Consider the following 27971-nt stretch of genomic DNA (forward strand, 5'->3'; position numbering starts at 1 on the left):
TGGAGGAGGATGTAGATGGAGAGCAGAAGCAAGTGGTGGATTGGGGGTGGAAGTACTTGCGTAGAGCTGGCGGCTAGACTCGGCTAGATCGCTCCCACCGCGTGTCCCTGTCCAATCAGAGGTTGTCTCGAGGTCTCACGTTCCTCAAGGAGCTGCGCCGAGCGATGCGCACGTCTCACGCCTTTTAGGCAGGACGCCAGGAAGGAGTGGAGCCAAGAGTACGTAGCTAGGAGAACCTGTGTGCTTTCGCAAGTTGGCGCCTGATCGATGATCAACCAAATTGTGAGGGTGAGTGTGATCGCGTCGCGGTCATGTGACACAAGTGAGACAAATGTGTCATACCGTGAAGTTGTACAGTGTACACTTTCCACTAGATCTTACTCTATAACACCCTCCCGTCCCTATCTCCTTTCTTCTCAGTGCTGCTGTTTCATCAAGCCGTGTAATCACTTCCACGTCACCCTGGTCAAATCACCTCGACGCCGATGGAGACGGGCTTCAGTCTGCACGCGGCACGCCCACCTCTCCAGGTTTTCACCGGTTCGCCCCTACCAATCGGCTCTCGACAAGATCACAGAGAACGTTTTAACTGCGGGGGTTGGGGTTAAACGAGATGGCGTGCCAACAAACGAAGGCTAAGGGGAGCAGCGCCTGGTGAGGATGCTGCTGGGCATCCGGATCCTGAAGGTTGGCCTAGGGGAGACTATCCAGATCCTGCATCCATCTCAGTACGTGTTTTTGCTAGACGCTGCTTCTTTGACTTCATTCTGCGCTATGGAGACCTCGGCCGATTCGACCTGTTGCAAGGGCTCCCTCGAGATGTGATCAACGAAGACTCCAACGGCATCCCTTTCAATTGGGTCAACTCAACGTTGCGCTTCTCATACGTGCGTCCCATTCCACTCACCATCGCGCGGCGCGTTTCATGGTCCTCGCGCTCCTCGCGCGTGTCAACGTGCTCACGACGCTCGCCCCGCACCGCGCGGACGCCCTCGAGCAGCTCGACTCCCGCGAAGCCCAGCTCGTGCCCTGGGCCGGCCACGGGCAGCGCAAGCAGTGGCCAGCCCAATGGGTCATCCAGCCCACGACGGACGACGGCACGCTCCAGTACCTCTGGGAGCACAGCGAGCGCTGGCAGTTGTACGACTAGCGCAGCAACGCGAACCCGACTAACACCTCTCGCGGCGTGTCTTGTGAGTTTGCGGTCGGACTCGGTTGGCGCAGGGTGCTAACAGGACCCATCAGGCGCCACGCGCAACTATGTGGAGCTCCCGACCGCGGTCAAGCAGGGCGCTCTGAGCATCAGGATCGGCGACGAGGTCCAGGTCGGTATCTGGCTGCAGAACACGAAGACCCGTCTCTCGTCCCACCGCTCCCACTGTGCCCATCAATCCTACTGTGCTCACCAATCCCATCCCGCTCACAGCGCGCGCGCGTCCGTCCGCTGGTCGACGCACGTCACCGTCCACACGCTCGGGAACACGATCAGGGTCGACGCCGGCGGCTCGCATGACCCCGTCCCCCGCCACGTACGCGATCGGGCCCGATGCCATCCCGCTGGCCGGGCTCGAGCGGTCCGCGACGCTCGTGGACCCGGCGAAGCTCCTCGCCGACGCATTCCCGTGCAGGGTCGACCTCGACGGGCTTGTGCGTGAGGGCGCGTGGCGGTAAGTATTGCTTCCCACTCGCGGGCGTGGACGCGTACGCGCTCGCGAGCCCCGTCTTCAACGCGGACGGGAACATGCTTTTTGAGATATGGCGGCACGGCGCGGACGAGCGCGAGGGCGATTCCGACGGGCGGCGGCTCCGCCAGAAGCGGGCGCCGCTTGTACTCACGAGCGGGAACGCGCCGGAGTTGCAGGTCGCCGCGCCACGCATTGGAGTTGAAATCGCTGAGGAAGTGGCGGACGGGAGCGGGGCGTACAGCGGTAATCGTGAGTGCGCCGCTGTGGTGAAGCCAGGAAATGCGAGCTGACGCGTGGCTTTGTAGGTAACCCGAACTTGCTGTCGATTGCTGCGGCCCCGGAGGTCTCTGAGTATGTTCCGAGCGAGCTCCAGATGGGGGACGAGTCACAGGCTTCCGTAAGCGTCGCGGATGGAGGGTTTTCTCCGCGCCAATATGTCCGAGATGGAAGTAGGATGGAGTTCAATAGTTCCGCGAGTTTGTTTCTGAACGCGTCGTGAAGACTCTGATTCTTGTCGTCGTAGCATTTCTCGCGTAACCGTCGATCATGGGTGGTTCACAGCAGCCCCGTTAATTGGTTCTCATCGAACCTAGCATGAGCAATGGTTCATACAACTGAGCAAGTACTGAAGCGGGCTCGGCCACTGGACATCATATATGTAGCGCCCATAGCCGTTTGAGGAACCACGTGGCTCGCGAGTCGCCTGCGCGGCGCGCCCTGTTGGACTCAGTACTCAATTGTGCTCATCAGTGATCACCGCGACAAGCCCACCGTCTGGGGACAGCCCGAAGCCTCCATCCGCCTCCGGAGTGCACCCCATCCGCCTCACGACTCCCAGAGTCCCAGGCAAACCCATCCCTCCGCGTTAAAAATTCGCGACCTTGTCAGCATCGTGCGCATCCATTCCGCTCTGCATTTACGCCGGTTCTGACGCGTCCCTCGCGACGTAGACGGTTGGAACGGTCTGTCCATTCCCCACCACTTACTCGACGCTTTCTCCCGCTTAGCGACGAACGTTGGTACGCGGAAACACCACACCGTGCGTGCGCTTCTTGGAAGCCTAGGGCTTACCAGTACTAACGCAGAAGGGTTTATATGCGCTCTCGAAGAGCACGTCTAGCCCGCACGAAAATAAAACTCAACGGCGACCCGCGGGGTCGGCTGGCCGCGGAGGCGGCGAAGATCCAACTCTCCGGTATTCGTTACGAGAAACGCGCCCGTAGGGAGACAGCATGACAAATGCATCGACGCCTGCCCCTTCATATGCACCAACTGTGCATGGTATCTCACACTGCGATAGACTACATATGCCGCGGGCGCGGCCGAGTGCCTCGTTCACAATGATCCCAATGACGTTGATTTTCGGCGCTTCCTCTAGGCCAACGTCCTGCATTTGATTGGCTGGTGCGCCCAACAGCACTCCTCATTTTAGTATGCGTTATGGACCCGCCGCCGAGGTACGCCCTATGCAGTGGGGATTGTGCGTCATGCGTACCGACTGAGGAATAGGCTCGAGGTACGCAGTCTACGAGGGTATGCATCATCACACCAGGTATGCGGTCGACCGTAAGCACAGGAAGGCTAACGTAGTCAGCGCACCCCTGTGACCAATTGGCCCACGCTCGCCTACGTTACCATGCATTTGTGTGCGCAACGACGGTACCCGCCCTTCGTCGTCCACGGCGTCTCAAGATCTCCGCGCAACCATCCCGAGTGCCGGTGTTGGACCCGAAGAAGCCCAAGCCGACGGGCAAGGCCGAGGAGTGGCGACCGAGGCCGTGGGCGGTTGCGCGGCGCATCAGCTGGGCGGTCGATAGCAGCGACGATTTACTATTTTCGGATCACTCGAGCTGTCATCATCGGCACTCTCGACACCTGCCATGTCGCCAGTGTTACGTCCACACCCTCACAAGACTCGGATTCTCCCTGGATCCGTCAATCGGCCTTTCCAGCGCCGCGGTCGTGGTCGCGCTCACAGGTGGTGTGTATACAATATCCACTTCACAGTCGCTGCCCTGACTTGACTCTAACCATCGTTCCATTTCATCTCCAGGTTGGTACTCCCCCACCGGAGTTCGAATTCCTTGTCCGCGGCGACGTCAAGATGGAAGAATCTCCAAATTGGGGCGGGGCTAACTTGCTCGCCCCCGCTCGAAGCGCTGCGGGTACGTAACCTCATGAACGTCTGGGCATGTATAAGGACGCGCTGGTTCTCGGTCGCAGACATACAGAGCACTCACTTGACGCTGGTACCCTCCTCTGCAGCCCCAACTTGGTCTCGGACCCCTCTTCGGCGCCGGTCGCAGCTATGGGCAGTCAAGGGCCGACGTACGTAGTTGCTGATGATAACGCGAGCCGGTGTGCTCACATACGCGAGCCAGTCTTGAAAATAAGTGGGCGGTAGTCGGATGCGTCTGTAGGTGGTGCCCCTGGAGTACGAATTTGAGCTGTCTGACCCCTCGTTCCTCGCTCCCAGCGCTCATCAGCTACGACTACTTCCTCACACTTGATCGCGAGATCGAGTACATCTGGAGGAGGAGAATCACGAGCGCAAGTGCGATCTACATCGTCACACGTTACTCCTCATTGGCCTCCAACATCCTCACCTTCCTCAATTTCTTCCCTTGGCCGGGCGAATCATCAGCGGTGAGAGTTTTTCTGAGCCCCGACAACTACTAGACACCTCTGACGCTCTTAATGTGACAGATGTAGGAACCTGGCCGTGCCTATACGCGTCTCAACTCTTTCGCAGTGCACACACTAATCCGCACTACCGCCCCGCAGGTGTAACGGGACCACGGTGGCTTTTTCACTGATGGGTGTCGTCATTATTATGGGCGCGGCGGGTAAGTTCTTGATTCGAGACCGAGTTCCGCCAATGATTGATAACTGTGTGCCGTAGTGTTTTCGTCATTGCGAGCGCACGCGCTGGGCCAACGCAAATGCATCTCTTGCCTCGTTTTAGCGCTAGGGTCTGCCAACGCCGTTCCCTTGGTTGTGAGCACCCCCACCCCCTTTTCCACTCCACCATGTCTGACGCAACCTTGGGCTTCACGCAGTATATGGCGATCAAGAATAGAGCCACCTACAACCCCGGAATTAACGGCGTCAACGCCATCTGTGACGTGGATTTTTCGCAATTCTTATCCTTCCGCAAGTGAGTGGGCGAGGCGTATCCTGAATGAAGCCTGGACCAATCACCTCCTTCGTGACAGGGGTCCGTTATCGGTTTCCCCCTCAGTAGACGCCTCTTGACTTGATATCGAACAGTGATCATCGTCGGGCGTTCCTGTGGGGTTATCTGCGACTTGTTGGTCCTTGTGTTGACGTGGAGGCATGCAAGACCGTGGAGAGGAAGCGCACACCATAGGTTCACCCTTACGACGGCGTTTTTTGAGAATGGTAACTGCGTTCTTCTGGGTAATTGTAGTCTGTACATTGACGCATCCACGACATTGTAGGCGTTCTATACTTTGCGTGAGCCGTATGTCCCTTCCGTATTTGTTCTCGTCGCTCACACACTACCCTTCCAGCGTCCTCCTCTTGGTGAACGTCGCGAACCTTGCCTTGATCAACAACATCCAGGTAACACTGTACCTCGCGCGATTCACACCTCCACCAAAGCTCGAAGCTGATGGTTCCTTTCCAGCTCTCGCTCGATTTCGTCGGTGCATTGAGCGGGTGCGTCTTCCCGCTATCACGCTCCCTTATCTCTGCTGATCACCTCCCGGTGCAGCACGGCGGCGGTGTTGACCTGCCGCTTCATCCTCGACTTATTCGAAGCGAATACGAGGGGGCGGTTCGGCACTGTCCCCACATTAGATCTCTCGGCCGCGCCCGGCGCGGGGCTCTCGCGCTCGCTCGTGTTCCGACACGCCGGCGGCATCGGCGCGACCGGAGCCCCCCAGGGAATCTTCGGCGCGGATGTCAGTTGGCGCAGCACGGATGAGAGCGAGAGCGACTGGAGTAAGAAAGACGACTTCAGCTTCGAGCTGCAGCCTATGAACCCAGAACGACAGATATCGGAGACGCACCCTCTCAGATCGGAGCCGTGAGCATGTGATTTAGATCCCGAACCTATGCCTGTGTCTCGGAAGCGTCGTGGTGATGTTTGTAGTTGCTTGTCACCAGAAGATGACTGCTCAGAAGACATCGTAGCGGTATGACGTCATGCCAACCACGCCGCGACGCTGGCGCCAAGACCGAACCCAAACCCCTCCCCTCCCCGGCTCTCCGACATGCGCGTATCCGAGATCGCGGCATCGTCTGGCTTTTATCTCGCTGATGGTGCCTACGTCAAGCTCACCATGGACATTGGCGTCCCCGGCGGCTGGAACACGGGGCAGATCATGCGCATCTACGGTCTCGTCCGTGAGCCCTATCCTCCAGGCCTCGTGCGTCCCCGTCGTCATCCCCCACGATACACCATGCACTGACTTGATACATTTCTCCTCGGCAGGTCGTCCCCGTCTCTCGACGGCCCCCACTCTGCGTGGGTGGATGCCGATCGGATTCTGGACCCGGACAACACCCGGGCAGCAAGCAGCTTACGGTTCGTCTTCACGCGCCCAAATAGCCTCGTCAAGGGAAGCTTGCGCACCGGTTCGGCGGGAACGACGGGCGCCCTTACAGCAGCAGCGGAGCGACGAGCCTGACAGTGAGTGAAGCAGACGACAGCTCTGCCGCCTCGCAAGATTCCCGACTTGAGCCCAACGCTAATGCATCCGCCCTGACCACCCTTTCACCCCACTCTCAATGCCGGCCGCGCTATCAGCACCGCCGCGGGTCGAGTCGCCGTCAGGCTCCGTTGCCGCCCCTCAATCCGAGCGGGACCGCACGTTCGCCGCACTCTCGCGACTTGAGCCGCCGCAAGTCGTCGACCTCGTCGACCCACTCATGTCGCTCCCGAAGCGCGAGCGCCCCACGTGTTTGTTCAACGTGGAGGCGCTTCGCGCCAAGATCGCAGACGCGAAGGTCTCGAGGTCGACGAGACGGAGGAACGGACGCCCGCAGCCTCCACCGTGCCGGTGCCGCAGACGCCTCAGCCGCGCAAGACGAACGCACCTCCGCTCGCAGAGTCGCCGCACATCCCTGCGCTCTCCAATTGCGGCCCGAACGCTGCGGAAAGCCCTAGTACTCCCGCGACCCCGGCGTAGCAGGTGTACACAATCGCCTCGCTCGCGCGTCTGCAAGTGGCGGATCGGATTCTGGAGTTCGTCAACTCGAACCAGGACACGGGGCCGCCGCCGTCGAACCTCGACGTAATGGTGGTGAAGGCAGCAGAATTCTCTGCTCGGAAAATCTGTGAACTAGCAGAAGCATCAGCTGGGCGACAAGCTGTACGTGTTCCCTGCGCCGATTACTTGAACACGATCGCTGATCAACGTCCACCGTTCATCCGCGCATCCTCTTAACAGCTGGCGAATCGTGAAATCATTCGGGAACAAAGGTTCCCCGAAGATCACGATTACTCTAGCGGACTAGTCGGACGATCTTCGCCTGCCGGCGCATCTGGTGAACAGCTTAGTACCCGTCGTGCTCAAGGAGAAAGCGCTTCTTGCTAAAGCTGCCCAAAGTAAGCGTACGAATGGCCGGTCAACAGAGATGCCTTGCATTCACTTCCGGAAGGAGGGAGGAACGAGCAGTCGGCTCAAGCGAACACAAGCGAAAATACTACCGCTCAAGCGCTCAAGTTTGGCCCCATGTTCTACAGCTAGAGAGCCACACTCTCGTCCTGTTCGTGATCCCTTCTTCATACCATATAGACTAGTTCGCCGACACTCAAAATGCAGTCCCTCTACCATCTAATGGACTGTCAGTCCGTTAGCCCTCGCTTGTTTATCCCTCTTCCAATCGTCCATCCTGCATGCCCAGCACCTCTCCCCACGCGCTAATCTTGTACGACCGTTGCTTCCTCCGCCCTCCCCTCTTTTCTCCCCTTTCCCGTCTATCATCTGTTATACTTGCCTCTGGACTGCGCACGCGTTGCAGATAAATCCGCATCGTCGTCATTGTTGAATTCCTGTTTAACGCCCGTCAGGGCCGAGCGGCAGGCGGTCCTTACGCTACGTGTGTGCTAACTTTAAGTGAGTAGACTACAATCGGCATCGTGATTGACAGAAGCACGGCACTGCAGGTAAGTACAAGAGGAAACATCTTACATGGCAGCTCGGTGGAGTCCACGCGCGGCGACATGCGCGTCCGCCCGAGCGACACTTGTGCAAGTGAATCAACGTCGTTACGGACGCCGTGGAGGACGCCGTCCAAACGCCGTCCGCGCGTGGGCGATCATGAGCACCCCTTCGCTTCGCTTCCCCTTCCACGCCTGACCACGCCGGCTGCAACATTGGCCTCCATATCGCAGACCGCGCTGTCGGGGCAAATGCGCACGCGTCAGCCATGCGTAACGAAACCGAGGTGACACATGTACAATGGGCGCTTACGTATCGCATTTAGTACTAGCTAGCCTCAAGTTATGCGCGTCGAAAGCAGTCAATATTGCCTGCGAGGAGACGAGCCGCCGTCCACGACTACCAAGCGTGCGCAGAAGCCGGGAATCAGAAGCGGCGCGGGGATCTTGGGCCCGGCGACCCAATGCTCACAACCTCGACAGCGGCGTGCACCAGCCTGCATCTGCCAGTGGGCAGTGCTGGCGAGGCGAGTCCTCGTCAGTGCCAAGTGCAGGAACTGCTCCTACGTGCCTCGAAAGTCTTTGGATGGCTCATGTCGGGTGGATTATGTGACCTGCCAAGATCGCTGCTTGTTCGACACCGTTGTTGTTTGTCGTTGACATGGATCGAGACTGAAGTACTGAGGCCTGCGGGCGGACGGGCCGGACTTTCGGGTGCCCTCGAAGCGGCTCAAAGAAGACCCTGGGCGCCTATGCTCCGCGATCAGGCGGTCGGTGCTCGACGTCAGTGTTCTTGGACCACTCTCTCACCTCCAACATAGCACGGTATCATCCGGAATGGACAGGTAAGACACCCAGCGGTCTGGTAACATGCCACCTGCCTGTCCCGATGGAGGATAGTCATTCTTTAAAGGCACGTCAGTCGTCCCGGTGCGGAATTCGCCTGTGTCAGAGGCGTCTGTCACCGGATGCAGATGGTTCCTACAATGTTACGTATTATTCTCTTCCGCACCGCAACACTCGGATTCTCTTGAGCACCAGCCTTGTGCATTCAGCCATGCGGTTGTGAAAAGTGGGTATGTGCGCATTGATGTTCACTTCCAATGGCTGTACATGATGCGTATCACGACTCAATCCGTCGTCCCCTTCTTAGCGGCTCCGTCTTCATGAGGAAATCTCCAAGCTCGGTCGAGGCTAACTCGCCCGCCCTACCCGAAGCGTTTCGGGTACGTAACGTCATGTATAAGAACGCCCTGGTTCTTGGTCGCCGCCATACAGAGCGCTCTCTTCATGCTTCTACCCTGCTCCGCAGCCCCGGCTTTGATCTCAAACACCTCTTCGACGTATGGGCAGTCAAGCTCGGATCGCTCTCAGTTCGTACGTACTAGCTGCTGCAAATATGACAACGCAACCTCACAGGCTCACGCACGCGAGCCAGTCTTCAGAGTAAATGGGCGGTGGTCGGAGCCGTCGGTAGGTGGAACACCTTGAGTACGAATTTGAATCGCTCTGAAGCCTTCTCTTATTCCCAGCCGTCTTCTATGACTACGTCCTTACTCTTGATAGCGAGATTAAATACATCTGGAGGAGGAAGGTGACGAGTGCAAGCATGATTTATATCGTCATACGTTACTCGTCATTGGTATCCAACGTCCTCACCTTCCTCAACTTCTTCCCTTCGCCGGGCAAATCATCACCAGTGAGGTTTTCATGAGACCTGACAAAGACTAGACGCCTCTGACGCTCTTGCCATGCAGATGTACGCACCTGACCGCACCTATTCGCGTCTTAGCTCTTTTGCAGTGCACACGCTGATCTGCGTTACCGACCCGCAGGTGCAACGCGATCACACTGTGGTATTCTTTATTGGGCACCGCCATGCTCATGTCCGGCGCGGGTGGGCTCTTGAGCTGAGAGCTGATATCTGGCGATGACTGATCGCGGTATGCTGCAGTGTTCTCGTCATTGCGAGCGCACGCGCTGTGCCAGTGCAAACCCCTCTCTTTCTGCATTTTGGTGCTGGGGTCTGGGAACGCCGTCCCCTCGGTTGTGAGCACTCTAATCTTTTCGTCCGTGTGTCGAACTTGACCCTGTGCTTCGCCTAGTATGCAGCGATCAAAACTCAGGCCACATACAACCCAGTACCCAACAACATCCTCACCAATTGCGATATAAGGATCTCACAATTTCTATCATTTCGCAAGTAAGCAGGCTGCGTATATCGTGAATGAAGGTCGAGCTAATCACCTTTCACAGTTGTTCGTTATCGCTTTTCTTCCTCCGTAGACATCTCTTGACTTGATACCGAACAGCGATCATCGTCGGGCGTTCCTGCGGGGTTCTCAGCGACCTTATCGTTCTGATCTTGACATGGATGCATACAGGTCCGCGTAGAGGAACCGCACAGCAGAGGCTGAAAATTACTACGGCATTCTTTCAGAATGGTGTCGCATACTTCGCGTGAGCCATGCGTCCCTCCTTTCGCGTTTGTTCTGTTCGCACACACATCATACTTCCGACAGTGCACTCCTCGTTGTCAACATCATGAACCTTGCATTTATCAACAACGTGCAGGTAATGCTGCGTCTCATGCCTCCACTGCCACAGTTGAAAGCTGATGTTACCCTTTCAGCTGTTGTTCAATCTCATCGGTGCGCTCACCGCGTGCGTTTTCCCGCTATTCCGCTACATTATCCCTGCTGATTCACTCCCGGTGCAGTATGACGGTGGTCTTGACCTGCCGTTTCATCCTCGACTTATTTGAAGCGAGCACGAGGGGACGCTTCGGCACTGTCCCTACATTACACCTCTCGACCGGGCGCTCGCTTGCGTTCCGACGCCCTGGTGGTCTCGGCGCCACTGGAACCCCCCAGGGAATTTTTGGCGCGGATGTCAGTTGGGACAGTACAGAAGAGAGCGAGAGCGACTGGAGTAAGAAAGATGATTACGGCTTCGAGCTCCAGCCTGTGAACCCGGCACGACAAACGGATGCGCACCCTTTCAGATAGGAGTCGTGAGCATGTAGAGTGTGCCTGTGATCTAGATCCCGGAACTATGCATGTGTCTCGGAAGCGTCGTGATGATGTTTGTGGTGGCTTGTCACCACAGAATGACTGCTCAGGAGACACAGTGGTAGCTATATGACGTCATGCCAACGACGCGGCCTTGAAGGCGCCGGCGTCAAGACCGAACCCAGGTTCTTCCACACCCTCTCCTCCCGTCTCCCCGACATGCACGTATCCGAGATCGCGGCATCGTCTGGCTGCTCTCTCGCCGATGGTATCTACGTCAAGCTCACTATGGACACTGGCGCTCCCGGCGGCTGAAACACGTCATGTGCATCTGCGGTCTCGTCCGTGAGTCCTATCCTCCAGAGTCCAGACCTCGTGCGTTCCCGTCGTCGTCCCCCGCGACACACCTTGCACTGACTCGAGCCGTTTCTCGACGGCCCCCTCTAGGAGACCATAACGCCCTGTACTTCTTTCAACGGCGCACCCCGGTCTCGTGGACGGAGTCCATGCTCCCTTCTTCTGGCGTGGGCGACGGAACAGGACGGGTTGAGCGCGCGTCCCTGCTCGTACTAGACGGATATCTGCGGTGTGGGGCGGATGCCAACCGTCCATTGGGCCCGGGAGACACTGTGAGTCGTCTCTGTCCCCAGTTCATCGCGCATACACGGGCCCACCCCGCCTCCGCTTCAGGTCCATCTACCCCCATCCCTGCTTGTGTTGGACGGAGGTCGGCTGTGTGAGGTGGGAGACGATCGGATCTTGGACTCGGACAGCAGCTGAGCAACAAGCATCTTTCGGTGCGTCTTCACGCGCTCAGACGGCACCGTCAAGAGAAGCTTGAACCCCGTTAGGAGGGAACGGCGGGCACACCCGCGGCGGCAGCAGCGGAGCAACGAGCCCGACAGCGAGTCAAGCAGGCGACAGCTATGCGGGTTGGCGGAGTCTCAGTAGTCATTCCGGTGCCGCCCATGGTTCCCCTCCACTCAGCCATCACGAGAGGCAAGATCAGAGTCACCTGTATGCATTACCGCCGCTTCCACCCCAAGGTCGTACTGAAGCATGCCATCAGGTTGCACCGAGTGAAACGTTCAACCTACGACGATCTTTCGGCTTTGCCGCCCGTTGTACGCAAAAAAGTGCTCACTGGAGAGCTCAGCCGACGACCCAAGGTTTTCAAAATCCCGACTCCTTGAGCCCAACGCCACGGTGTCCACCTCCTACTCCGCTCTCTATCCCCGCCACGCTATCAACACCACCGCGGACCCGTCCCGAGGCTCGATCCCCGCCCCTAACCCGAGCGGGACCGCGTGTTCGCCGCAGCAAGTTGCCGACCTCACCGACTCCCGAAGTGCGAGCGCGCCACGTGTGTGCTCAACGTGGAGGTCCTTCGCGCCCAGATCGTAGACGTGAAGCGAGTCACATTCGAGGTCGACGAGACGGAAGAACAGACGCCCGCAGTCTCCATTCAGCAGCGCAAGACGAACGCGCCTTCGTTCGCAGAGTCGCGGCGCGCAGCGGCAAGCTCTGCTCCCACGACCCCGGCGCGGCACCAAGTGTGGGCAACCGCCTCGCACGCACGCACGCACGCACGCTGGCGACGAAGATCCTGGAGCTCATCAGCTCGAACCAGGCCACAGGATTGCCTTTGTCGAAGCCCGACGCGATGATTGTGAAGGCAAAAGAATTCTCTGCTCGACGAGCCTGTGAACTGGCGGAAGCAGCAGCTGGGCGACACGCTGTGCGTTTTCCTTGCCCTGTTTCCTTGAACACAACGGCTGATCGTTCATGTGTGCTTTATTCCAGCAGCTGACGAGTCGTGAAGGCAAAGGTGCACCGAAGATCATGATCGCTCTACTGGGCAAGGACGACCTTTACCCGCTGGCGCATCTGATGAACAGTAGCTAGAGCAAGTGAGTATATGATTCACCAGTCAAAAAACTCCCAGATATACCTCGCATACAAGGAGAGAGGAAAAAACGGCGGCTAGGGAGTCGCACTCTCGTCCTGTTCGTGCTTCTTTCTTCATTCCCCGTAGGTCAGCTCGCTGACGCTCAATGTTCAGTCACTGTGCCATCAGTCCTTTAGCCCTCCGCTGTTGTTGTTTACCTCCCCATCTGCTTCCTCCGTCCTCCCCTCTTTTCTCCCTTTTCCCGCCCATCATCTGCCATACCTGCCTGTGGAATGCACACACGTTGCAGACAAATCAACATCGCGATTGACAGAAGCACGGTACTACAGGTACAGGGGGAAACATCTTACGTGGGGGCTCGGTAAAGTCCCGGCGCAACGGCATGCGCGTCCCCCCGAGCGACACGTGCGCAAGCGAACCAACGCCATGACGCCATGGAGGACGCCAAACAGGACACCATCCGCGCGCGTCAGGGCAGGTCAGGGCCCCTCCGAACTACGGGATCATGAGCGCCCCTTCGCTTCGCTGTCTCCTTCAGGGCCCCCGGCCGGGGCCACGCCAGCTGCAACACCGACCATCATACCGCCGACCGCGCCGTGGAAGCAAATGCGCGCGCGTCAGCAATGGGCGACGAAGTCAAGGTGACGCAGACAGAGGACGCGGACCGCAGCCAGCACCACACCAGCTTCAGGTTCTGCGCGTCGAAAGCAGTCAGCATTCCCTGCGAGGAGACGAACCGCCGTCCACGGGCACGCGGGTCTAGAGGCGATCCAACATTGCTCTCAACCCCGACAGCGGCGTGCAGCCTGCATCCGCCGGCGGGGCGAGCCTCGCCGCGCCCGTCTCGTGCCACCGCCGCTCAGCGCTCAGCGGCCTCGTCCAGGAACTGCTCCGCGTTCTACCGCTGGTCGGGGCTTTGACAGCCCCGAATGGCTGTTGGGGGTTTTCGACGCACCCGAGTGCTGGTGTTCATTGACGGCATGCACAGAGGCTGAGAGCGAAGAACTCGGATTTTCAGGTGCGCCCGAAGACGCGCCAGCCAAAGAGCAAGCGGCTCAAGGCCGTTGAAGGCCATATGCGCCTATGCTCCGCGACCCATTTGCTCAGCTTGGACCACGACCGCCCCCCACTCTGCAACGGCGACGAGCTGTCACTCCCGCCTCCGACAAAGCACGGTAACATCCGGGATGGACAGGGAAGACAGCCAGGGGTCTGGTAACATTCCATCCGACGGTCACTTGCTCGTCCCAATGAAGGATAGTCACCCTTTGAAAGCACGTCAGTCGTCCCGCCTGTCTATCATCGGATGCAGATTCTGATCGCAACGTTACGGATCATCCTCTCCAGCACCGCAACGCTCGGATTCTCTTGTGCACCAGCCTTGTGCGTTCAGCGGTGCGGTGGTTCAAGTCGCATTGTGTATGTGCGCATTGATGTTCACTTTAGATGGCTGTGGTGCGTGTTTCGGCTCTGCCCTTCGTTCTATTTCGCGCCGCTCAACCGGATTTCGAATTCGGTGACGTGGGAGGAAGCGCACATCGGCATACTTAGTCTTTTTTTACGCAGCAACGCCCTTCTCTGCAGCGCCGTCTCCATGAGGGTATCTCCGAGTTTAGTCGACACTAACTCACTCGCCCCTACCCGAAGCGTTTCTGGTACGTAACATCATGTATAAGAACGCCCTGGTTCTTCGTCGTGGCCATACTGAGCACTCGACGCCTGTGCCCTGCTTCGCAGCCCCAGCTTGATCTCAAACACCTCTTCGACGCTGGTTGCAGCTATGGAAAGTCAAATCGCCCTCAGCGCGTACGTACTAGCTGTTGCAAGGTGGTACCACGAGTTCGCATGCTCACGTACGGGAGCTAGTCTTCAGACGAAATGGGCGGTGGTCGGATCCATCGGCAAGTGATACACCTGGAGTACGAAGTTGAATTGTCTGATCTCTTATTTCCCCAGCCGTCAACTACGACTACTTTCTCACACTCGATACCGAGATTCAGTACGTCTGGAGCAGGAAGATCACGAGTGCAGGCGCGATCTATGTCGTCATACGTTACTTCTCATTGATTTCCAACATCCTCACCTTCCTCAACTTCTTCCCTTGGCCGGGCAAATCATCACCAGTGAGAGCATTCCTGAGACCCGACAAAGTCTTGACGCATCTGACGCCCTTGACATGGCAGATGTACGCACGCGGCCGCGCTTGTTCGCGTCTCAGCCCTTTGATGCACACACTAATCTGCACTACCGCCTCGTAGATGTAACGCGCTCGTACTGGGGTTTTCTCTATTGTGCACCGCTACGTTCTTGTCGGCCGCGGGTGGGTTCTTGAGTTGAGAGCTGAGATATGACAATGAATAATCGCGGTATGCTGCAGTGTTCTCGTCGTTGCGAGCGCACGCGCTGTGCCAATGCAAACCCCTCTCTTTATGCATTCTAGTGCTAGGGTCTGGGAACGCCGTCCCCTCGCTTGTGAGCACTCTCATTCTTTTTTCCATTTGATTGTGTATAACTCGACCCTGTGCTTCGCTCAGTATGGGGCAATCAAGACTCGGGCCAACTACAACCCAGGACCCGACTACATCAACGCCATGTGCAACGCGGATTTCTCACAATTCGCGACCTTCCGCAAGTGAGTAGGCTAGATGTATCGTGAACTACGCTCGGGCTAATCACCTACTTTCACAGGAGTTCGTTATCGCTTTTCTTCCTCGGTAAACATCTTTTGACTTGATACCGAACAGCGATTATTGTCGGGCGTTCCTGCGGGGTCGTCGGTGACCTTATCGTTCTTATCTTGACATGGATGCATACAGGTCCGCGTAGAGGAACCGCCCAACAAGGGTTGAGCATTACTACGGCGTTCTTTCAGAATGGTAACCACGTCGCTCTGTGTGATTGAGTCTGTACATTGACCCATTCACCACGTTGCAGGTGTCGCATACTTCGCGTGAGCCATGCATCCCTCCCTTTCGCGTGTGTTCTGTTCGCACACACATTATACTTCCGACAGTGCACTCCTCGTTGTCAACATCATGAACCTTGTATTCATCAACAACGTGCAGGTAACACTGCGTCTCATGCGCTTGATGCCTCCACCAAAGTTCACAGCCGATGTTACCTTTCATCCAGCTGCTGTTCAATTTCATCGGTGTGCTCACCGCGTGCGTTTACCCGCTATTTCGCTACGTTATCCCCGCTGATGAACCCCCGGTGCAGTATGACGGTGGTCTTGACCTGCCGCTTCATCCTCGACTTATTCGAAGCGAGCACGAGGGGACGCTTCGGCACTGTCCCTACATTACACCTCTCGGCCGTGCGCTCGCTTGCGTTCCCACACGTTGGCGGTGTCGGCGCGACTGGCGTATCTGGAGGAATTTTTGGTGCGGATGTGAGTTGGCACAGTTCAGAGGAGAGCGAGAGCGACTGGAGTAAGAAAGACGATTACGATTTCGAGCTCCAGCCTGTGAACCCGGAACGACAAATATCGGATGCGCACCCTTTCGGATAGGAGTCGTGAGCATGTAGAGTGTGCCTGTGATCTAGATCCCGGAGCTATGCATGTGTCTCGGAAGCGTCGTGTTGATGTTTGTGGTTGCTTGTCACCACAAGATGACTGCTCAGAAGACACAGTAGTGGTATGACGTCATGCCAACCACGCGGCCTTCAACGCGCCGGCGTCAAGACCGAACCCAGCCCTCTAGATCTCCTCCCGTCTCTCACGTATCCGAGATCGCGGCATCGTCTGGCTGCTCTCTCGCCGATGGTGCCTGCGTCAAGCTCACCATGGACACTGGCGCCCCCCGGCTGGAACACGGGCAGATCGCGCGCATCCACCGTCTCGTCCGTGAGTCCTATCCTCCAGGCCTCGTGCGTTCCCGTCGTCATCCCCCGCGACGAACCATGCACTGACTCGGGCCATTTCTCCTCGACAGGTCGTCTTCGTCTCTCGACGGCCCCCGCTATGAGACCATAACACGTCTTTCAACGGCGCGCCCCATTCTCCTGGACGGAGTCCATGCTCTCTCCATCTAGTGTGGGCGACGGAAAAGGGTGGGCTGAGCACGCATCCCTGCTCGTACTAGACGGAGACTGGGTGTGTGGGGAGGATGCCAACCGGACCTTGGAACCAGGAGGCACCGTGAGTCGTCCCCATCCTGCGTTCATTGCGCGTACACATATCCATTTCAAGGTCCACCGGTGTCCCAGGAGACCCCGTTCACACCGTCTGCCCTCGGGACGGGGGCGCGTACGCTCCGGAGGACGCGGGTCTCCACCGCCCCGTGCAGGACCCCGCGGTGCACGGTTCGAAGTCGCCGGGGCCTCGCGACCGCCGGTGCTGTGAGTACTCTTCTAATACGCCCCTGATGCATATGTGTGGCCGATCGACGCCGTTTCATGCGTCCAGGACCTACCACCGTCCACGACGGAGAGCGTGGACGGCGTCGGGTACGTCCTCGAGACGGATGTCACCGAGGCGGCCACGGAGTGGGAGACGTACTCAGGCTCGAAGAATTGGGAGTGGTTCGCGCCTCTATCACAGGAGGAGCTGGGGGTGGTTGAAGGCGCGACCGCTGGAGAGCGCGGGTGTGAGGTCTCTTGGGATGTCGTGCGCTGAATGATTACGGACAACTATCGTAGTTCTTCTCTCATATCAGAGGTGTATTGGATATGTATCGACACGGATAGTCAAGCAGTACAATATTCATAGCGGTTTTCCCACTTGACCATAAACTTCGCGCAAAGTTACCCAGGCACCGCAGCTGCGATATATGTCTGCTGTACGTTCCGCCTCCATACATACTGTGCTCGCTCGACGCCCTTCAGCCTGAATGGCTTGCACGTTTGGGACGGAAATATGGGGGAGGGAGGGAGGACGTCTGTTTTGTACGAAGCCGACGTGGTGGCCGGTGTCCTTGGCCAAGTATCCTGGAAGGGTCGATCTCGTCCGAGTGGTCGATTAGGTGGCGTCGCGACAACCAGGAGGAGCCTTTTTAAAGGTTCTGCAACTGAGAAAGTCATCCTTGCGTTTTGCGCTTGTTGAGCGTGAGAGCATTGTTGCTTAAACACCCTCGAATCTCGCGAGCCCGATCGCAGCGTAGCCAACGCAACACAGCGAAAGAACAGCGACGAGCGTTCTGATCGAGGGGCGTGTACTGCTTCGACACATGCTGACGCACATAATGCTAGAAGCTGGTTGTGACCGCATGTCATCATTGACTGCGAATCCCTCAGCCATGAGCCGCCCCTCACGGCGTGCAGCGAAATGTGTGAGCCTGTGGCAGAGGTTAGAGTAAGTTCGCGTGCAAGGCACACCGACTCCCTGCGTACCTTGTCTGCGAGCTCGCGCGTGTCCGCCATGGCGTCGCGCACGGGCTTCCCGTACTGTTCGTCCCTTCGCCGGTTTTCCAGATGCTCCTAAGTGAACCTGCAGAGCTACTCAGACGGGGTACTTTATCGGGTCCGTGTGCGCACACACCTTCCGGTCCAGGAGCACATCATACACCTGTCCTAAGATCCATAATGCGCTAAATATTGTGATCAGAGCAGGAGGAGCAACTCACGCCGGTTGATCACCTGCCCTGCGTCCGCGCTCGGCCCTAGGCGAGCATCCCGATGAGGATGGGCAGCACGCCTTCGACGATGAACAGTAGCCGCCAGTCTGCGATCGCGGTGCGCGCGTGTTGGATCCCGAACCCCAGCAGCCCGCCAAACGCGCCCGCAATGCCTGCACAGGCGGTGTATGCGGCAAGCCAGAGACCTGTACCAAAACGCTGCACGGTGATATTAGTACACCGATAGTGGACCGGAAGGAGAGGTCGCACGTAGGTATAGAGGGACGGCTGGACCGAATCCTCCCTCAAATACGCCTGGAGCGATGCGGGAGACGAGCACGCCGGCAAAGTTGAAGGACGTCGCCTAGAAACGCCATATCAGCTTATGCGCTAGAAAAGTGCAAACCATGAGGACAGCACAAACTCCTCACCCCACAGCAACGAAACAGAACCAAACTCGAGGCGCGCAGAGTTTGAAAAGTACCGTGAGGGGCACGGGGCACAGAATCTAAAATCGGATGCATCAGGATAAGATTCAGCAGTGATACAGACAACATACGAATGAGAAATAGAATGCGGAGCTGGCCCAGTCAAACAAAACGCCAGTGGGGTCACCGCCAAGGATATCTTGAGGGAGGCCTTGTAGCCGTGCGTTGCCCAAATTTACTCGGTCGAGATCTGACCACAACCATGAGGGAAAAATGACAACGTGTTGTAAAGCACAGTACTCACAGGAGCATAGAAACAAGAAGCAGATGAAAGGCATGATCCGCTCGTCCAGCCTTCTCACCAGATGCTTCTCCTCCACGGGTGTAGCCTTCTCATCTTGAGTGACTGCTTCATGATCCACCTGCGGGAGGTGGTCGGAAGTTGAGACCTTATCCGTACTGGACATCATGATGAGAGCACGAACAAAGACTGGATAGAGAAACGTGGGGTATATCAGCGGTCGTGGGCGTTCGAAGACGGTATTTGAACGGCAGTAGGGAATAAAAGTTTGGGTTCCAACTCAATTGCGTTCGGAGGAAGACAGAGATTGAGACACTCACTTCAGGCTTGTCGCAAGCCATGTCTAGACCCTCCGAACTGGTCCTGCCCGCTCCTGTAATTGAAATGGGACGGACGGATGAGAAGCGCAACGTCGAGGCGAAGGAGGATGCCGCTGGAGTCTCCGTTGAGCACATTTTGAGGGAGCCCTTGCAACAGGTTGAATATTTGAATCGGCAGAGGTCTTCATAGCGCAGAATAAAGTACATAACAGAAGCTGCGTCTAGCAAAAACACGTACTGAGACGGATGCAGGATCCGGATGCCCAGCAGCATCCTCACCAGGCGCTGCTCCCCTTAGCCTTCGTTTGTTGGCACGCCATCTCGTTTGACCCCAACCTCCGGAGTTAAAACGTCCTCTGTGATCTTGTCGAGAGCCGATTGGTAGGGGCGAATTGGTGAAAACCTGGAGAGGTGGGCGTGCCGCGTGCAGACTGAAGTCCGTCTCCATCGGCGTCGAGGTGATTTGACGGGGGTGATGTGGAAGTAATGACACGGCTTGATAAAACAGCAGCACTGGGAAGATGGGAGATGGGGCAACGGGGAGTGAATGCAGGTGTTGTAAAGTAAGTTCTAGGGTAGGGATGCGATGCATTCGTCTCACTTTTGTCACATGACCGCGACGCGATCACATTCACCCTCGCGTAAGACTTAGTATCAGACCTCAACGTTCTCCCCTCCCACTCTGCAACGGCAACGAGTTGTTACGCACCATCGTCGCCCGCACCGTACGACCCTCATTCTCCTGTGCACCGGCCTTGTGCATTCAACTGCGCCGTGCTCCCCGCGGGTGCGCATCAATGCTCGCTTCAAAGTGGCTGTCATACGTCTGTCTCGACTCTACTCGTCGTTCCGTTGGATATCCAGGTTCGCACCGCTCAACTGGATTTCGAATTCGATGACGTGCGGGGAAGCAAACATCGGCCGCTTTAGCGCTTTACTACTCAGCAACCACGTAAGAATATCCGCGTTTGGTCAAGTCTACTTTACTCGCCTGTGCGCGAAGCGTTTCGGGTACGTACCGTCATGTATAAGAACGCTCTGGTTCTTGGTTGCTGCCATACAGGGCACTCGCTTGACGCCTGTGCCCTCCCCAGTAGCCCTAGCTTGGTCTCAAACACCTCTTCAACGCAGGTCGCAGCTATGGGCAGTCAGCCTATGTAGGTAGCTATTGATTGTAACGCGATCTGTCGTGCTCACATACGCGAGCCAGTCTTCAGAATAAGTGGACGACGGTTGGAGGCGTCAGTAGGTGGTGCACCCGAAGTACGAATATGGCTGTCTGACCCCTCGTTCCTCCTTCCCAGCGCTCATCACCTACGACTACTTCCTCACTCTTGATCGCGAGATTCAGTACATCTGGAGGAGGAAGTTCACGAGTGCAAGTGCGATCTACATCGTCACACGTTACTCCTCGTTGGCCTCCAACATCGTCATCTCCCTCAATCTCTTCCCTCGGCCCGGCGAATTATCTGCAGTGAGCGTCTTCCTGAGCCCCAGCAGATACTAGGCACTTCTGACGCTCTTAACGTGGCAGATGTACGCACCTGGCCGCCCCTGTTCGCGTCTTAGCTCTTTCGCGATGCACTAATCTGCGCTCCCGCCCCGCAGGTGTAACGGGACCACAGTGGCTTTTTCTGTAATGGGTGCCGTCGTTGTCGTGGGCGCGGCTGGTGAGTTCTTGATTCGAGACCTGAGTTCTGCCAATGACTGATAACTGTGTGCCGTAGTGTTTTCGTCATTGCGGGCGCACGCGCTGAGCAAACACAAACCCATCTCCTGTCTCGTGTTGGCGCTAGGGTCTGCGAACGCTGCCCCCTTGGTTGTGAGTGGCATTCCCGTCGTTTCTTTAACTTGACTGTCTTCGACTCAACCCTGGGCTTCGCGCAGTATGGAGCGATCAAGATTCGTTCCCGCCACATCCCAGGACCAAACGGCATCAGCACCACGTGCATCGTGGATTTCTTGCGATACAAGTCCTTTCGCACGTGAGTGGGCTAGGTGTATCGTGAACAAAGCTTGGTCCAAATCACCTCCTTTCGTGACAGGGGTCTGTTATCGCTTTCCCCCTCAGTAGACGCCTCTTGACTTGATATCGAACAGCGATCATCGTCGGGCGTTCCTGTGGAGTTATCTGTGACTTGCTGGTCCTTGTGTTGACGCGGAGACACGCAAGACCGTGGAGAGGAAGCGCACGCCAGAGGTTCACCCTTACAACGGCATTTTTTGAGAATGGTAACTACGTTCTTCTGGGTAATTGTAGTCTGTACACTGACGCATCCACGACATTGTAGGTGTTCTATACTTCGCGTGAGCCGTATGTCCCTTCCGCATTTGTTCTCGTCGCTCACACACTGACCTTCCAGTGTCCTCCTCTTGGTGAACGTCTTGACACTTTCTTTCATCAATAACATCCAGGTAAAACTGTGCGCTTGATACCTGCACCCGAATTCGAAGCTGATGCCACCTTTCCAGATCTCGCCTGGTTTCGTCGGTGCGTTGACCGGGTGGGTTTTCTCGCCATTCCGCTCCGTTATCTCTGCTTATGAGCCCCCGGTGCAGCACGGCAGCAGTGTTGACCTGCCGCTTCATCCTCGACTTGTTCGAAGCGAGCATGAGGACACGCTTCGGCACCGGCCCCACAGTACGCCTCTCGGCAATGCCCAGTATGGTGCCCTCGCGCTTGCTCGCGTCCCGACACGTTGGCGGTCTCGCCGCAGCTGGCTCCTCCCGAGGGATTTTCGACGCGGATGTCAGCTGGCGCAGGACAGAAGACAGCAGGAGCGTCTCCGGCACCACGGATGACTACGACTTCGAGCTCCGGCCTGTCAACCCGGAACAGTACGCCAGCGCACAGCACCGGTCCGACAACCTCCTCAACGACATCTCGCCCTGGCCCGACAACAACAACACACCACCCCTGCCGCGGGCACGATCCACCCACGACACGCCAGACCTCGGTAGACGTTCCTACTAAGTTGGACAGACTCGCGCCCTCCCGTGCCCCAACCTCCCCCCTCGTACATCGACCCTCTCCCTCCCACTCTACATACTGCACACATCGCTACCGCCGCCCCGCACTGACCAAGCTAATCGATATATAACAAGGAACGGAAAACGAAACGTGACACACCCGCATGAAGAAGGATATCCCGAGACGGCGTCCGTCCGCGCTCGCTTGACCACCCGCAGCGCCTGTACAACGCACGGCGGAAGTAAATAGGTCGCGGGCGAGCCGTCCGGCGACCAGAGTCGACGGCACTCCCACTGCACTGCAAGCTGCCTTTCCTCGGACCTCCATGGACATAATCACACTTTACCAATCTCATCCCCCGCGCTAGATTGCCCCCTCCAGCTCGTTCCGCTCGTCCCGCTCCCCACCACCCACACATCCACGGTCGCCACCACTGCTCTCACATCCCGATCCACCACTCTCACCTGCGAGGCCCCCACTCTCACCTCGCCTCAGAGGCCAAAAGGCAAGACTCAGAGTACGCACACCCCTGGCGTCCTGAAGCCGTGACGGAAGCTCGAGGCCCAGGTCACGCATGGTACCCTCCGGCACTTCACCCCGGCTCTCGCATCCGCACCCACCCCCTTCACCACTCACTCACTTCGTTTCGATTCCACGATGGCTAGACTTTTTTGGCCTTTCCCGGTTTCCGCAGGGCAGACACGTCACCGGCCATCCCGTATATGCATCTCATCTAGATTATTGTACATATCGCCTACCGCAGGGCTCGGCCCTCCACTGCCAGGGCGTTAAACAGGATATAAACATACAAACAAACCCGGAACGACAGAAATCGGATGTGCACACTCTCGTACCGAATTCGTGAGCGTTCAGAACGTGTCTGCCGGTTAGATCCCACAGCTATACCTGTGCAGGTGTCTTATCAAAGCGTCGTTGTAATGTTTGCGGCTGTTTGTCGCCACAGAATGACTGCTTATTAGTAGGCGGTGCGGAGCCTCGCGCAGGCCCTGAAGCGAGCGGCGACCAGGATAATGTACATTCTTGAGTGACCTCTGGAACGTCCAAGCCGTCCGTGTTCGCGACCCCTGCTCCCTCACTCCCCCGGCCCCCACATCACATCAGGAAACGCGGAGGTCTCCGGCGTCTCCAGATGGCGCCAGATGGCTCGATGGAGCGATGGAGACGACCCCCCCCCCCCCAATCTGGAGACAGGCCTCTCCGCCCCGGCCGGGATGGAGACACTCATGTCGTGTTGAAAGCGGGCGAGGGAGACAGTGAGAACGGATGGGACAGCGCGGAGGAATGAGAGTCCACGGGGGCCTAGCACTTAATCCGAGTCACGTGTTGGCCACGCCCAAGCGCCCTTCGCGAGGACATGCGCGATCGTGACTCGTGCGCACCCCATCGCTTCAAGCTGCCCCGTTCAGGGCCCCCGGCCGGGGCCACGCCAGCTATGACACAAACCTTCATACCACAGACCGTGCTGTGGAAGCAAATGCGCGCGCGTCAGCCATGGGCAACGAAATCAAGGTGACGCAGAGACACGGACCACAATGTACCAGCGCCATACCCTGAGCTTCAAGTTCTGCGCGTCGCGATCGAAAGCACCTGCGAGGAGGTCCACGAGCACCCCGCGTGCGCAGAAGCCGGGAGCCAGAAGCGGGACGCGGGTCCAGAGGCGACCCAATGCTCACAACCTTGTGTGGCAGCCTGCGTCGCCGCTCCCGTGTCGAGCGACCGCCGCCCAGCGCTCAGCGGCCCCGTCCAAGAACTGCTCAGCGCGGTTTTCGACGCACCCGAGTGCTGGTGCTTGTCGTCGGCATGCACAGAGACTGACAGCGAACTCGGATTTCCAGGTGCGCCCGAAGACGCGCTAGCCAAAGTCTAGCAAGCGCGCCGTAAAGGCCATGTGCGCCTATGCTCCGCGACCCACTTACTCAGCTTGGACCACGACCGTCTCCCACTCCACAACGGCGACGGGCTGTCACTCCCGCCTCCGACAAAGCACGTAACATCCGGGATGGACAGGAATGACGGCCTGGGGTCTGGTAGCATTCCACCTGACTGCCACTGGGCCCTGGCTCGTCCCAGTGGAGGGTAGTCATGTCAGTCGTCCCGCCTGTCTATCATCGGATGCGGGTTCTCATCACAACGTTACGGATCGTCCTCCTCCGCGCCGCGAGACTCAGATCCTCCTGCGCACCAGCCTTGTGCGTTCAGCCGTGCGGTCGTTCAAGTCGCATGGTGCATGTGCGCATTGATGTCCATTTTAGATGGCTGTGGTGCATGTTTTGGCTTTGCCCTTCGTTCCTTTTGATCTGCACATTCGCACCGCTCAACCGGATTTCGAATTCGGTGACGTCCGAGGAAGCGCACATCGGCACACTTAGCCCCTTTGCACAGCGACACCCTACTCCGTGGCGCAGCGGAGTAGAGCGGAGCGGAGCGACCCTGACCGCCTCGCGCAAGCGTCGCTTTTGTCGAGCTTCACCGCGTATGGGCGGGAAGCCGATGCCTCTATTGATTTATTACCAGCTGTCATCAGGGAATCTCCAAGAACTAGCTCGCCCGCCCCTATATTCGGGTACGTAATGTCATGTATAAGAATACTCTGGTTCGTGGTTGCGGCCATACTGAGCACCCCGACGCCTGAACTCTGCTTCGCAGCCCCAGCTTGATCTCACACACCTCTTCGACGCTGGTCGCAGCTATGGAAAGTGAAATCGCTCTGATCACGTACGTACACACTGTTGCAAGATGGTACCACGAGTTCGCATGCTAACATACGCGAGATAGTCTCGAGCGTAAATGGGCGGTGGCCACAGCCGTCGGTAAGTGGTACACCTAGAGTATGAAGTTGAATTGTCTGATCCCTTCTTTCATTCACAGCCGTCATCTACGACTACTTCCTCACTCTTGATGCCGAGATCAAATACATCTGGAGCAGGAAGATCACGAGTGCAGGCGCGATCTATATCGTCATACGTTACTCCTCATTCGTCTCCATCATTATCGCCTTCCTCGATTGCTTCCCTTGGTCGGGAAAATCATCACCAGTGAGAGCATTCCTGAGACCCGACAAAGTCTAGACGCATCTGACGCCCTTGACATGGCAGATGTACGCACGCGGCCGCGCCTGTTCGCGTCTCAGCCCTTCTTTAATGCACACTAATCTGTGCGCTACCGCCTCGTAGATGTAACGGGCTCGCACTGGGGTTTTCTTTATCGGGCACCGTCATGCTCATGTCCGGCGCGGGTGGGTTCTTGAGATGAGAGCTGAGATTTGACAATGAATAATCGCGGTATGCTGCAGTGTTCTCGTCGCTGCGAGCGCACGCGCTATGTCAACGCAAACCCCTCTCCTTCTGCATTCTAGTGCTAGGGTCTGGGAACGCCGTCCCCTCGCTTGTGAGCACACTCATTCTTTTTTCCACTTGAATGTGTCCAATTCGACCCTGGGCTTCGCCTAGTACGCAGCGATCAAGACTCGGTCCGCCTACGACCCAGGACCCAACAACTTGCTCACCTTGTGCAACGCGGATTTCTCGCAATTCGAGTCCTTCCGCAAGTGAGTAGGCTAGGTGTATCATTAATCACGCTCGGGCTAATCACCTACTTTCACAGGGGTCCGTTATCGCTTTTCTTTCTCGGTAGACATCTCTTGACTTGATACCGAACAGCGATCATCGTCGGGCGTTCCTGCGGGGTTGTCAGCGACCTGATCGTTCTTATCTTGACATGGATGCATACAGGTCCGCGTAGAGGAACCGCACAGCAGGGGCTGATAATCACTACGGCGTTCTTTCAGAACGGTGTCGCATACTTCACGTAAGTCATACGTCCCTCCCTTTCGTGTTTTTTTTTCGTTCGCACACACATCATACTTCCGACAGTGCACTCCTCGTTGGCAACATCATGAACCTTGCGTTCATCAACAACGTGCAGGTAACGCTGCCTCTCATGCGCTTGATGCCCCCACTGCCGAGGTTGAAAGCTGATGTTACCTTTCCAGCTGTTGTTCAATCTCATCGGAGCGCTTACCGCGTGCGTTTTCCCATTATTCCGCTACGCTATCCCTGCTGATTAACTTCCGGTGCAGCATGACGGTGATCTTGACCTGCCGCTTCATCCTCGACTTATTCGAAGCGAGCACGAGGGGACGCTTCGGCACTATCCCGACATTACACCTCTCGGCCATGGTGCGCTCGCGCTCGCTTGCATTCCGACACGTTGGAGGTCTCGGCGCGACTGGCGCTTCTGCACGAATTTTTGGCGCGGATGTGAGTTGGGACAGTACAGAAGAGAGCGAGAGCGACTGGAGTAAGAAAGACGATTACGGCTTCGAGCTCCGGACTATGAACCCAGAACGACAACTATCGGACGTGCACCATATCGGATCGAAGTCGTGAGAATGTAGAGCGTGCCTGTAATCTAGGTCCCGAAGTTATGCCTGTGTCTAGGAAGCGTCGTGGTGATGTTTGTGGTTGCTTGTCACCACAAGATGACTGCTCAGAAGACATGGTAGCGGTATGACGTCATGCCAACCACACCGTCTCCAAGGCGCCGGCGCCAAGACTGAACCCAAACTCCTCCCCTCCCCGTCTCTCCGACATGCGCGTATCCGAGATCGCGACATCGTCTGGCTGCTCTCTCACTGGTGGTGACTACGTCAAGCTCATCGTGCACACTGGTGCCCCCGGCGGCTGGAACACGAGGCAGATCGTGCATCCTCCAGGCCTCGTCCGTCCCCGCCCCCACGACACACCATGCACTGACTTGATTCATATCTTCTCGACAGGTAGTCCCCGTCTCTCGACGACCCCCACTAGGAGACCATAACCCTGTACTACTTCTTTCAGCGGCGCGCCCCGGTCCCCTGGACGGAGCCCCTGCTCTCTCCATCTAGTGTGGGCGACGGAACGGGATTGGTTTAGCACGCCTCCCTGCTCGTACTAGACGGAGGTCGGCTGTGTGGGGTGGATGCCAACCGGAGCCTGGACCCAGGAGACACCGTGAGTTTTCCGTTCATCGCGCATACACCGATCCATCACCAGGTCTACCTATCCCAAGAGACCCCGTTCGCGCCGCCTGCCCTCGGGACCGGGCCGCGCACGCAGGTTTACAAGGCCCCGCGAGGGACACGGTGCACGGTCCGAAGTCGCCGGAGCGTCGCGACCGGTGCTGTGAGTGCTCTTCTACGCCCCTGATGCGTATGTGCGGCCGATTGACGCTATTTCATGGGTGCAGGACTTGTCACCGTCGACCACGCAGAGCGTGGACGGCGTTGGGTACATTTTCGAGACGGACGTCACCGCGACGGACACGGAGTGAGAGACGTACCCGGGCTCGAAGAACTTGGAATGGTTCGCACGTCTATCACATGAGGAGCTGAGGGCGGTTGAATACGCCACCGTTGGAGAGCGTGGGTGTGAGGTCTATTGGGACGTCGTGGGCTGAATGGTTACGAACAACCTTCGCAGTTCTTCATTCATATCACAGGAGTATTGGATATGCATCAACTCGGATAGTAAAGCAGTAATATATCAATGCCGATATTCGTACAGTGCCGGCAACGGAGAACACCAGCGATGGCTGGACGCCCTTGGGGGTCTGGGCGAAGTCCTGGGTGGCCTGCAGGGAGGCTGGAGGCCTGGCAGGATG

The 27971-nt window shown here is 57.4% G+C and overlaps 9 protein-coding genes across 9 annotated transcripts; 8 read left to right on the forward strand and 1 right to left on the reverse strand.

Moving 5' to 3' along the window:
- Positions 1-925: 925 nt before the first annotated feature.
- BXZ73DRAFT_98069 (uncharacterized protein) lies at positions 926-4475 on the forward strand (the record flags this gene model as incomplete). Its single annotated transcript, XM_048027578.1, has 12 exons — positions 926-1107; positions 1156-1193; positions 1246-1363; positions 1427-1529; positions 1573-1667; positions 1717-1934; positions 1991-2082; positions 3739-3850; positions 3917-4013; positions 4067-4101; positions 4162-4331; positions 4398-4475. 12 exons carry the CDS (start codon positions 926-928, stop codon positions 4473-4475), a joined length of 1338 nt encoding a protein of 445 aa, XP_047881162.1.
- Positions 4476-4714: 239 nt separating this feature from the next.
- Positions 4715-5740, forward strand: BXZ73DRAFT_98070 (uncharacterized protein; the record flags this gene model as incomplete). Its single annotated transcript, XM_048027579.1, has 4 exons — positions 4715-4842; positions 5219-5270; positions 5335-5366; positions 5422-5740. The coding sequence occupies 4 exons, from the start codon at positions 4715-4717 to the stop codon at positions 5738-5740; spliced, it is 531 nt and encodes a 176-aa protein (XP_047881163.1).
- Positions 5741-5923: 183 nt separating this feature from the next.
- BXZ73DRAFT_98071 (uncharacterized protein) lies at positions 5924-6841 on the forward strand (the record flags this gene model as incomplete). The annotated part of the gene is made up of 5 exons (XM_048027580.1): positions 5924-6079; positions 6145-6237; positions 6318-6342; positions 6460-6659; positions 6722-6841. 5 exons carry the CDS (start codon positions 5924-5926, stop codon positions 6839-6841), a joined length of 594 nt encoding a protein of 197 aa, XP_047881164.1.
- Positions 6842-8918: 2077 nt separating this feature from the next.
- BXZ73DRAFT_74882 (uncharacterized protein) lies at positions 8919-10823 on the forward strand (the record flags this gene model as incomplete). Its single annotated transcript, XM_048022115.1, has 12 exons — positions 8919-9041; positions 9063-9192; positions 9235-9288; positions 9348-9514; positions 9573-9574; positions 9651-9712; positions 9770-9864; positions 9921-10018; positions 10210-10275; positions 10338-10389; positions 10448-10479; positions 10535-10823. The coding sequence occupies 12 exons, from the start codon at positions 8919-8921 to the stop codon at positions 10821-10823; spliced, it is 1170 nt and encodes a 389-aa protein (XP_047881165.1).
- A 971-nt stretch (positions 10824-11794) lies between these two features.
- Positions 11795-12731, forward strand: BXZ73DRAFT_98073 (uncharacterized protein; the record flags this gene model as incomplete). The annotated part of the gene is made up of 5 exons (XM_048027581.1): positions 11795-11950; positions 12021-12174; positions 12231-12379; positions 12430-12564; positions 12630-12731. The coding sequence occupies 5 exons, from the start codon at positions 11795-11797 to the stop codon at positions 12729-12731; spliced, it is 696 nt and encodes a 231-aa protein (XP_047881166.1).
- Positions 12732-14515: 1784 nt separating this feature from the next.
- On the forward strand, positions 14516-17353 carry BXZ73DRAFT_74883 (uncharacterized protein; the record flags this gene model as incomplete). Its single annotated transcript, XM_048022116.1, has 13 exons — positions 14516-14588; positions 14692-14920; positions 14994-15055; positions 15176-15207; positions 15270-15367; positions 15562-15611; positions 15670-15685; positions 15749-15800; positions 15847-15899; positions 15955-16126; positions 16516-16582; positions 16928-17076; positions 17144-17353. The coding sequence occupies 13 exons, from the start codon at positions 14516-14518 to the stop codon at positions 17351-17353; spliced, it is 1263 nt and encodes a 420-aa protein (XP_047881167.1).
- A 982-nt stretch (positions 17354-18335) lies between these two features.
- On the reverse strand, positions 18336-19185 carry BXZ73DRAFT_98076 (major facilitator superfamily domain-containing protein; the record flags this gene model as incomplete). Its single annotated transcript, XM_048027582.1, has 5 exons — positions 18336-18496; positions 18561-18654; positions 18775-18798; positions 18850-18968; positions 19023-19185. The coding sequence occupies 5 exons, from the start codon at positions 19183-19185 to the stop codon at positions 18336-18338; spliced, it is 561 nt and encodes a 186-aa protein (XP_047881168.1).
- A 1460-nt stretch (positions 19186-20645) lies between these two features.
- BXZ73DRAFT_41766 (uncharacterized protein) lies at positions 20646-20846 on the forward strand (the record flags this gene model as incomplete). Its single annotated transcript, XM_048018835.1, has 1 exon — positions 20646-20846. A coding segment is annotated over one exon (201 nt), but the record flags the coding sequence as incomplete, so codon positions are not given.
- A 4174-nt stretch (positions 20847-25020) lies between these two features.
- Positions 25021-27641, forward strand: BXZ73DRAFT_98078 (uncharacterized protein; the record flags this gene model as incomplete). The annotated part of the gene is made up of 14 exons (XM_048027583.1): positions 25021-25046; positions 25107-25141; positions 25200-25366; positions 25427-25448; positions 25687-25718; positions 25781-25878; positions 25935-25960; positions 26063-26138; positions 26204-26255; positions 26323-26354; positions 26410-26509; positions 26871-27050; positions 27365-27493; positions 27558-27641. The coding sequence occupies 14 exons, from the start codon at positions 25021-25023 to the stop codon at positions 27639-27641; spliced, it is 1059 nt and encodes a 352-aa protein (XP_047881170.1).
- Between the last annotated feature and the right edge of the window lie 330 nt (positions 27642-27971).

The sequence above is a fragment of the Epithele typhae genome, assembly GCF_022376455.1.
Source record: "Epithele typhae strain CBS 203.58 chromosome Unknown BXZ73scaffold_6, whole genome shotgun sequence".
NCBI classification, from domain to species: domain Eukaryota; kingdom Fungi; phylum Basidiomycota; class Agaricomycetes; order Polyporales; family Epitheliaceae; genus Epithele; species Epithele typhae.